We start from the raw sequence: 11399 nt of genomic DNA, 5'->3' as shown, positions 1-11399 counted from the left end.
AAGAATTCTAACAAAGACTTGTTTAAAGTAATGTTAGCAAATGATAAGCCAAAGGCATTGATTAAGAATTCTAACAAAGACTTGTTTATAGCAAATAATCTTTTATCATCATTATTCCACTTGGATTTCTTCGTAGTGGGAACTCAATAGGCACAATCGATAACTTCCCAAATATCAATATTATTAGATCTAGCAAATAGCTTAAATCTAATACACCATTGAGCATAGGGAAACTATCTAACCGAGGAGCAACATTTATAGCATAACCGAGACTAGGTGCATTGTACATGTCCATGATATATGAAGCAAAAAACAATTTAGGTTAAAAAAGGATTAGCAAGATAGATGACTTGAATCTTTAATTCAAGATTATTAGACCTTAAATTAAAGAGCACCAAGCTCTGATACTAATTGTTAGACCCTAGAGGGGGGAGGGTGATTAGGGTCTATTGCTAATCTAATCCTGTATTATGCCAAATTAATAATATATTGAACTATTTGTTCTTGCAAAGATATATATGCAATATGATATGAGAAAGATTGTAAAAGGTAATAACGAAATAAATGTGCGCAAAGCAATCACAAACACACGATATGATCACGGAGTTCGGTCCCCACGACCTACGTCTCCGTTCCTAACCTTGAGGAGATCTACACTATCACTACACACCCGGTTTGGAAGCCGGAACTTCTTCTACACACTCGGTTCTACACTATCACTACACACCCGGTTTGGAAGCCGGAACTTCTTCTACACACTCGGTTATCAAGTTAACCGACAACTCTCATAAATCCTCAGAATGTACATACACAAGCTACAACCTCAAGTGTTGGTCCTCACGTATCACCTCCCTCAAGTGCTCGGAATTACCACCTCTCACTAGGCTTTACAACTGATGCCACTCCTCTCGGTATCGACTACGTCCTCACCACACACTCCTCTTGGTGTACAAGTGTATTACAATATGATCTCACAAATAAGTACGAATACAAGAAAGGTTGTTCTCTACAATTGACGAGAACTCAATTAAGCTTACTCTCACTAGATCACACATCACTACCCAACAATATATTGTATGAAATATAATAAGCTCAACAAAGGCGTGTGATAAAAGCAAGTAATAAAATTACAACTCAATTAATATAACTAAGATAAAAATATGAGCAATTGATCAAAGAGCTATATAAACGAAGTTTAGAAAACTTCTCAATAAACAAGAGGAGATAAGTATGTGATCCTCAATTGAAGTTGAAACAGCTTCTTCTTGTAGTGCAACTCCTCTTTTGTATCAAACCAACAAACAATGCTTAAACACCTCTTAAACACTTCTTAAATCTTTTATAAACTTGATTAAACAAAACTCTTGGTCAGTTGAGGAGTTGAATGCATAGGGGTATTTATAACAACTCCAAACAGCAACAAAAACCAATGTAAAAAGATTAAAAACCCAAACAACAAAGTTGCTGGAAACTAGCTGTTACTGCTGAACGGCTAGCTTGGCAGTCAACCGCAGAGACAGGTCCGGTCGCAATAGCGGTCGACCGTAGCGCCAAGGGCGGTCGACCGCGAGCTATTAAAAGCATAGCTGAGTCTCTGGAAAAATAACGATCTATTTTAGAAAAATTATTGTTTCTTGTAAAAGACACTGAAATACATGTTTTATATGATTTTTGACTTTTGAGTTAAAAACATGTTTTGCAAACTTATAGGAGATGTATATGAACATAAATAGAGATGTTAAAAGTGAGGAAACAGTCCAAAATACTTAGACACACATTTTGCATAAAAGTCCTATGTTATATATATATATATATATATATATATATATGTGTGTGTGTGTGTGTGTGTGTGTGTGTGTGTGTGTGTGTGTGTGTGTGTGTGTGTGTGTGTGTGTGTGTGTGTGTGTGTGTGTGTGTGTGTGTGTGTGTGTGTGTGTGTGTGTGTGTGTGTGTGTGTGTGTGTGTGTGTGTGTGTGTGTGTGTGTGTGTGTGTGTGTGTGTGTGTGTGTGTGTGTGTGTGTGTGTGTGTGTGTGTGTGTGTGTGTGTGTGTGTGTGTGTGTGTGTGTGTGTTGAGCTTAACAGACTTCACACAACATATCAAACCTATTATCAAAATATAGACATAAGAAGATTGATCTTGATGGGAAGTTGAATTTGCACAAGCTTCAATATCTGTTGATTTGCCTGACCTGTGTATATGAGACCAACATGCTAAAAACAATCATTAGTCGTAAATTATTTGTAAGACCATCATCAAAATAAGAGGGCCAACAAAAACATCACCATTGGGCATCATTATCGAGTAGACTTTTTTTATGCCGCGATCAATTCACAAATGCAAGAAATTAATGTGTGTTTTAGTGAAGATGCGACTGAATTGCTCATGCTTAGTTCTGCCTTAAATCTTCAAATTGCATCTGAGGCTTTGTGAATACAAGATAAATGCAATTTGGTTGGCAAATTTTATGCACAAGATTTTACAAGTGAAGAAAAAGAGAGTTTGAAGATGCAACTGAAACGTTATGAGCATAATGTAGTTAAAGGGTCAGACTTCAAAACGCTTTCAACCATTTCTGAGTTGTGTCAATGGTTGGTAAAGACTAATAAATCTGCTACATACGACCTCATTTTTAGAGTGATCGTACTTGTGCTCACTCTTCCAGTTTCTACTGCTACTGCAGAACGATCATTCTCAGCTATGAATATCGTCAAGACTAGGCTTCGAAGCAAAATGGAGGATGCTTTCCTCTCCGACGTATTAATGGTGTTTATTGAAAGAGAAATTGCTAAAAGTCTGCGCATTGATGCTATCATTGAAGACTTTAAAAATTTTAAGGAACGTCGAATTCCTTTTAGTTAGAGAAATTTTAGTTATAAAAAATAGATGATGCTTATTTGACTATTTTCTATATAATATTTGTCTTCCTCTTTTGAAATATTTTGAAGATATTGATGTTAGCTATTCTACTCGTTTTATTTGGGTTGTGGTATATCTCTTGTGAATAAAATTATATTAAAAAAAAATTCATCTATCTTTTGTACGCGGCCCCCCAGAACTAAAATCCTAGATCCGCCGTTGCCGACCATTAGTCCCTTATTCATTCTCTTTAATTGGAAGGATAATCTAACAAAATTTACTATATTACAATAGATAGTCTGCAATGAACGTATATATAAAATTTAGTTGTTAAATTTGATAACTTAGTATAAAGAGTAATTTGCGCATGTACATATATGAAGAGAAATGATTTCCTTAGTTCTGTATTTTGAAAGTGTGACCGTAGTTAGAGGCCAGCATGGGCCCATGGCCACTTTAGACTGCCATGACATATTTTATGCATCATTATTAACCCAAAATAATAATAATAATAATAATACATACATACATACAAACATCATACATGATGGTCCAATATAGTTTTGTATAAAATAACTGGTATATTAATAACCCAATATGTAGTGGCCGTCTTGTGCGATATTTGCATAATGAAGATTGGGAACTTTCGCAAGCTATTTGCTGGTAGGGAAGGCAATTTATGCCCATACCCATTTACCCACCTAGCCCGCCCATCACTTAGCCCGCCTAAAACCCACTCATTTAGTTAAATAGGTCTAATCGGACGGGTTTATCTCAAATTAGACTAAATGGGTACTAAATGGGCAGTATCTACTCACTCATTTACCCGCTCGTATTCCCAAAACTAAAAAACCAAAACCCTTCGCCTTCAGGGCTTGTTTGGATTGAGGGTAATGGGGGTGAGGGGAAGGGAGGGGAACCATTCACCTCCATTCACCTTGTTTGGGAACACTTAGGAGGTTAAGTTAATTCACCCTAGTTCCCCTTGGTTCACCCCCTAATAGTATAAAAATTGTTACCCCCAAATTGGGGTGTAACCAAGGGGAAGGGAACTCCCTTCCCTTCCCTTCCCTTCACTCAGGGCATGTTTGGATTCGTAGGGGATGAAGGGAAGTTAAGGGAAACTGAGTGAAGGGAAGGGAAGGGAAAGGAAGGGAAGGGAAGGGAATTCCCTTCCCCTTGGTTACACCACAATTTGGGGGGTAACAATTTTTATACTATTAGAGGGTGAACCAAGGTGAATGGAGGTGAATTAACTTCACCTCCTAAGTGTTCCCAAACAAGGTGAATGGAGGTGAATGGTTCCCTTAACTTCCCTTCACCCTCATTCCCCTCAATCCAAACAAGCCCTCAGTTTCCCTTAACTTCCCTTCACCCCCTACAAATCCAAACAGGCCCTGAATCTTCAGCCTTCAGCCAGCAAAACCCTTCACCAGCAAAACCCTAATCTCCTTCTTCCGCTCCCTCCTCTCGCGCGTCACAGCGGCCAGCGATTCCCATGGCGACCTCGCTGGAGCCGCCCACATCCGCACCATCACCGGCAAGCTCCACCTCCTCCCACTTGTAAGCTCCGCCATCACCAGCATACTCGCCAATGATCAATGATCATCTGCCATCGCCATGTGAGCTCCTCATATCGAGAATAACGGAGATTCCCCTCTTTCTCCCTCTTCCCACTTGTAAGCAAACCTTAACCCCTAGTTTGCTCATCAATTTTATTGCTTTTAGGTCAAATTGAGTTTACTTATTGTTCTACGATGATCTTTCATCCTCTGGCCTTTCGTTCCCAGTTGGTGATGTTCGCCTCAGGATTCAGCGTGTATTAATCTAGGGTTTTCCTTTTGTTCGTGTGAAATATTTACATTTTTTTTAGATTTTTAGATTGAATTGAGAAATTGGAGAATGAAAAGGAGAAATTGAGGGGAAAGGACGAATTTTGTTGACATCAAGACAAAACGCTATTTTTTAGGTTGAGGCTTCTCTGATCTGCACAAGTTTATGCTTCATTTTGAGATCAAACATTAAAATTTTGTTGAATCTAGTGAAATCCGTGCAACTTACTTTTTTTTTTAAGTTTAAAGTGTGAAATTGGAGAAAGAAGAGGAGAAAATGAAGGAAAAATGAGTACTTTTGTTGAAAATCAAACAGAACCCTAGCTAAGATCAACTTTGTTAATGTTTCATTCCATGGTCCAAATTTGTTGAAAATCAAATAGTAATAAGATTCATGCATAAAGGAATCTCAAACAGAAACTGATACCAATTATTGTTTTATTGAAAGTTTACATCCTGTTATACAAAAAATAAAGACTCGTGCATTTTAATTACTATAATGTTATATTGACCAAAAATTCTTCTAAATGCATATGGCATTTTCACACTTCAAAATTTTACTTTTGCGATATGCTAGCAATTATAAAAGCATAAACATGATTACATCACTATGATAAACCTGTAAAATTGCCCCGGCTTGTTTGATGCCTAAAGGAGTTAGTGGGATTCGATTGTCTGGTGTATTTGTGTATGCTGACATGTCCAAGTTGCCATGGCTTTTGGCGTGCCTCATTAGGATGATTCTCTTGGGTAGTTTTCAGTGAGGGTGGATTACGAGATTTTCGTGTCCTAGATCTTCATGTATCCATCCCTTCATTCTGGTTTGTTTGATTTATGAGCTGATGAATATGGTTTTGATGTCTGTGGAGATACTTTGTTGTGGAGATACTTTGTTGCGGAACTACTCAGTGCATAAAAGAAAACAAGGATGAGCAACCATTGTAATAATAGAGGGGTTTTGTGACGCCCTCGGATTCACACAAGGCTGCAGTTTAATGTGAAACCAGAGATGTCAAACTTATCATGCACCCACACTATGTAATAACATGTTTCATCATTCACAGTAATATCCTCTAGTAGAATCAAATAAAAACGTAGGTACAAAACAGGCAAAGAAATAGGATAACGATGGTAGACATGAATGAGAAGAAGATATCTCATAAATAAAGATCTTGTCTCAGCTAAAAAATATCTGACAATCTGTCTCAACATAAATCAAAACTAAAAATCGTACTAAGCCACATTGCCTTTACAATATGGAAATAAACTCTAATGTCTAAATAAAACCTAAAATATATTGTGGAGCCTCTACAAACTCATGTGACAGTGACTATGCAAGAACTCCGTCATCCTGCGGCTCTCCGTACCTCTGTACTGCCTGAAAGAAGAGAAAACAATAAAAAGAACTACATAAAGAGCGTCAGAGCGCTACAGCAAGATCACCTCCATCCGCCCCCAGGGGGAGCTGCTAGATGGAGTGGAGGCTCTATCTTTTAAGCATAGTCTACCTAGATTCTTTTTCCCTGTATCTAAGTGAAATTAATATTTAGGAAACTACAACATGAGACTAGTACGTCGAGCAAAATAATCCAAACTAGAAAACCCTCATGTATATACCATTGTCTCAAAATTGTAGATACCTAAACATTAACATTGAACTAGAGATAAAAAATCTAAATAAAATCAATAATTAGAAATCCACAACACGAGACTGGTACGTCGAGTGAAATAATCCAAACAAGGAAACCCTCATGTATATACCATTGTCTCAAGTTGTGAATAGCAAATCATTGATCCCAACTAATAAGAAATAACAAAAGCAGTAAATAGAATAAAAACATTAGTATACTATATTTATAATATCTTCCACTATCACTAGGAATGTAAAATAAATACTAACATATAATCCCGCATACTCTTAATAGCAAAGTATTTCAGCTTTATATTTCAAAAATAACTCGCATTCATATATGACATCCGCCCAAAGCCTTAGGTTATAATTCAACAATCTCTATGTAACGGACTACCCTGTAGGTATCTAAAATAGTGTACACGGTCCATTAGTCTCAGATCGATCTCAGCATGTAGCCTGAGTGCGGAACGGCCTCCCCTATAGGTATCCAAATAAATGGTGTTAGATCCTAGAGATGGGTGATTAGGGTCTTATGCTAATCTAATCTGATTTTATGCTAATTAAAACTAATTAATAAGTTATCCTAGCAAGTATGAAATACAACAAGATATATGAGCTAGGATAAGCAATATGAACAAATGAATATATCCTAGCAATGAGATATTACAAATATATGAGCAATGATATATAAACTAACACAAGGGTAAATAAGCTGCTAGATGGAGTGGATGCTCTATCTTTTAAGCATAGTCTACCTAGATTCTTTTTCCCTGTATCTAAGTGAAATTAATATTTAGGAAACTACAACATGAGACTAGTACGTCGAGCAAAATAATCCAAACTAGAAAACCCTCATGTATATACCATTGTCTCAAAATTGTAGATACCTAAACATTAACATTGAACTAGAGATAAAAAATCTAAATAAAATCAATAATTAGAAATCCACAACACGAGACTGGTACGTCGAGTGAAATAATCCAAACAAGGAAACCCTCATGTATATACCATTGTCTCAAGTTGTGAATAGCAAATCATTGATCCCAACTAATAAGAAATAACAAAAGCAGTAAATAGAATAAAAACATTAGTATACTATATTTATAATATCTTCCACTATCACTAGGAATGTAAAATAAATACTAACATATAATCCCGCATACTCTTAATAGCAAAGTATTTCAGCTTTATATTTCAAAAATAACTCGCATTCATATATGACATCCGCCCAAAGCCTTAGGTTATAATTCAACAATCTCTATGTAACGGACTACCCTGTAGGTATCTAAAATAGTGTACACGGTCCATTAGTCTCAGATCGATCTCAGCATGTAGCCTGAGTGCGGAACGGCCTCCCCTATAGGTATCCAAATAAATGGTGTTAGATCCTAGAGATGGGTGATTAGGGTCTTATGCTAATCTAATCTGATTTTATGCTAATTAAAACTAATTAATAAGTTATCCTAGCAAGTATGAAATACAACAAGATATATGAGCTAGGATAAGCAATATGAACAAATGAATATATCCTAGCAATGAGATATTACAAATATATGAGCAATGATATATAAACTAACATAAGGGTAAAATAAATAATCTACAAAAGAGATAGGGCAATATGAAGAGCAATACACAAAGGCGATATAAGATATGAATACAAGAATAAGAACGCCAATGCAATCACAAACAAAACGATATGATCACGGAGTTCGGTCTAACCACTTGACCTACGTCTCCGCTCCAAAACGAGGAGATCTCCACTATCACAACAACCGGGTTTTCTACGCTTACCCGAACAACGTTTACACCACACAATACGGTTTTCTAGTTTACCGAAAACTCTACAACTAACACTCTTGTAATCCCACTCTACACCCTCTCAAGTGTAGAACTAGATGCGTCTCCCTCAAGTGTTCAGATACAACCTCTCCCTAGGTTCGTCAACCGATGCCACTCCTCTTGGGATGATCCTTGACTCTCGCCACACACTTCTCTCTCGGTGTACAAGTGTATTACAAAGTGAATCTCACAATAAGCTCAATATAACAACTGATTGTTCTCTAATATGGATGATAACACAATGAAATCTCACACTTAATTGTTACAACTCTCACCAATCCAAAAATACTATGTATGAAAATACAATAAGCTCAATGTGGGTGTGTGTAAACAATGAGTAAAATCAAATCTAACTCAAATAGCAAACTAACAATAATAAGAATTATGAAAATCAATAATAATATTGCTAGAGAAAAGAGTTGAAAATTTCACTATAAACACAAAGAGATGATGAGAAGATATTGAAGATGAACTCCTTAACAGATGATGCAAGCTCCTCTTTGTAAAAAAAAACCCCAAAAACAAACTAAACAAACTGTAAAACCCTCTTAAACTTGTTTAAAACTTTCTCTAATTCTTCTTGGTAGAAGAGGGGTTGAGGGGTTTTTATAGGAAGAGAAGCCAACAGCCAACAACCTAAACAAAACAACAAAAATCTCAGAAAATCAGGAATACGAATCTGTACAAAAAGAGTCGTACGGTCGACCGCGAGCCAGCTAAGAAACCCAGAAAACTTCCAGAGACTTACGCGGTCGACCGTGACGGTCAACCGTAAAAATTTTCGAGCTGACGGTCGACCGTGAAAGTTTCTGCAGCCCACTCAGCAAAACACACAGGCGCGGTCGACCGCAAACTGATATATGAAATGACAGTTTTGAAACAGGTTTTGAGACTTTTAAAAATATGTTAAAAATAACAAATGAAATCTAAAAATAATAAAACTTTAGGAAATGTATATAAACATGTAAATGAACATGTTACAAAAAGAATTTTTCAAATTGCATTTCCCATTTGTGAAACATCATTATTTTGCAAAATAGTCCAAAACATAAAAATGTGAACATATGAGTTTTGACATTTTAGCTTAACCATGTTTTGAAACAATACAAAATGATTATGTAGGCTTAATAAAAGATGTATATGATTGTTGTTAAGTCCATAAACAGAGAATACAATATTTTCACAAATACAATAGAAAATGAAACATCTGAGTTATGAAAATATATTTGTTTCATATCTAAGTAGTTAAACCAAATCACAATAATAAATATGAAATATGTAAAAATAGTCCAAAACATGAAAATATGAGATACTTGAATTTTGATGTTTTGACATAAACCAACTTTTGAAACTTTGTGAAATGTTTTTATAGACTTAGTAAAACATGTATAAACTGATATTGAAGTCTACAAACTAAGTATACAATATTTTCACAAATACAATAGAAAATGAAACATCTGAGTTATGAAAATATATTTGTTTCATATCTAAGTAGTTAAACCAAATCACAATAATAAATATGAAATATGTAATTTCATATTTATAAACATGAAAAGCAAAATCCTCGCCATCACCTCCCCCCTCCTCTCCACCTCACGAAATCGCCGCAGCCTGCGCTTGCCGTCCCCGCTCAGTGTTGCCGCCGGCTCATCGCACTTCGCCGCTGTCGAGCTCGCCTCCACCGAGGTAAGGCATCAGGTCTAAATTAACGTGTTAGTTCTAACTGAAATGCATGTTAGCTAGCTCTAAATTAACGTGTTAGTTTTAACTGAAATGCATGTTAATGCTACCGGGATGCATGTTAGCTCTAATGGAGATGATGTTAGTTCTATTACGAGGCATGTTAGTTCTAGTTGGCGTTCCTGTTAGATCTAGTGGATTTCATGATGGTTCTATCTTCCCTCATGCATATTCCTTGGATCTATCTTCTTCCTTTTAATTTCAGCTCATACATTACTTGGTTTGCAGCACTCACTCTATGGCTACGAGCCGGATAATTTAGAGCTATTTTTGCCATGTATTGTTAAATTGGATATAAACTTTAAATTTGGTTTAAACTATCGTTTAGAAATTGTTTAGTGAAATTGAAAGATCAACTTGATGACGTTTTTTGAGCGATTTTGAACTTCTTATATGTGATAATTTGATAGCTTGTATAGACACTCCACCAATTCTCTCACGTGAGGCAACAATGGAAGAAGATAAAAGCCAGGACCATGATCTACTATCTACAACATGGCTTCCCCCTCAGGTGATAATATCTTATTGTTTATAGTGTACTACTAACTAATGACATATACCAAAATAGTTGTCTTTTAGCATGAGTTTTGTTTCTCTATTTTTATAGGCATCCGAGCATGAGGAGAATGGTGATGAGCTTATGGGCGTTGAAAATGGTGAAGATAATTTAAACAGTGTTGATTCATATATCGGAATGGAGTTCTCTACTCATGAGGAAGCTTATAATTTCTACAATGCATATGCCAGACTTAAGGGATTTGGTGTTCGCAAGGGTCACACAGCTTGGTCGAGAAAGAAAGATGCAATCCTATCTAGAATATTTGTATGTGACAAAGAAGGCTTTAAATCTTTAAAAGATAAAAGAGAAGATGGTCGGAATGTAATTCGAAAGTTCGATACAAGATGTGGATGCAACGCAAGGATGGTTATTGGACTTGATAGAAGCACTGAAAAATGGGTGGTCCGAAAGTTAAACAGTAAGCATAATGGTCATCCATTAACCACCCCAACTCGGGTAAAGAAGCACTACTCACATCGGACACTTCATCGAGCTCAATCGACAAAAAGGTTGATAGATACTCTTGACAATCAAGGTTTACGGCCTTCTACTATTTGTAAGGTTGTTGACGTTGCTCATGGAAATGAGCAAGGCTCTCTCACTCAACAAGAATGCCAAGCACAACTTAGAATTAAACGAAAAAATAATGTCGGTCATGAGTGCGTGAACATAGTTCGTCAATTTCAAGAGAAAAAGGTATCTGATCCTCAATTTTACTTCGCACTTGATTTAGAAAATGATGGGACGATGAGAAGTGTTTTTTGGATGGATGGTAGGTCGAGGACTTCTTACTTGTAATTTAGAGATGTTGTTTGCTTTGATGTTACATATAGAACGAACAATTTAAAATTGCCGTTTGCACCATTTATGGGTGTTAACCATCATCGACAGTCTACTCTATTTGGGTGTGCGTTACTGGCCGATGAAACGGAGGAGAC

The 11399-nt window shown here is 36.4% G+C and overlaps 1 protein-coding gene across 1 annotated transcript; it reads left to right on the top strand.

The window, feature by feature from the left end:
- On the top strand, nucleotides 10354-11259 carry LOC109842171 (protein FAR1-RELATED SEQUENCE 5-like). Its single transcript, XM_020411076.1, has 2 exons — nucleotides 10354-10413; nucleotides 10510-11259. The coding sequence occupies exons 1-2, from the start codon at nucleotides 10354-10356 to the stop codon at nucleotides 11257-11259; spliced, it is 810 nt and encodes a 269-aa protein (XP_020266665.1).

Source organism: Asparagus officinalis, chromosome 5 (assembly GCF_001876935.1).
Source record: "Asparagus officinalis chromosome 5, Aspof.V1, whole genome shotgun sequence".
Lineage (NCBI taxonomy): Eukaryota > Viridiplantae > Streptophyta > Magnoliopsida > Asparagales > Asparagaceae > Asparagus > Asparagus officinalis.
Note: the sequence above shows the minus strand (reverse complement) of the source record. Positions and strands in the feature narration are given on the sequence as shown.

What these genes read in the sequence shown, in the direction of transcription:
- LOC109842171 (XM_020411076.1), top strand. Translation starts at nt 10,354, where the DNA reads ATGGAAGAAGATAAAAGCCAGGACCATGATCTACTATCTACAACATGG. An exon ending in CAACATGGCTTCCCCCTCAG is followed by an intron (nt 10,414 to 10,509) that starts GTGATAATATCT and finishes CTATTTTTATAG; the next exon opens with GCATCCGAGCATGAGGAGAA.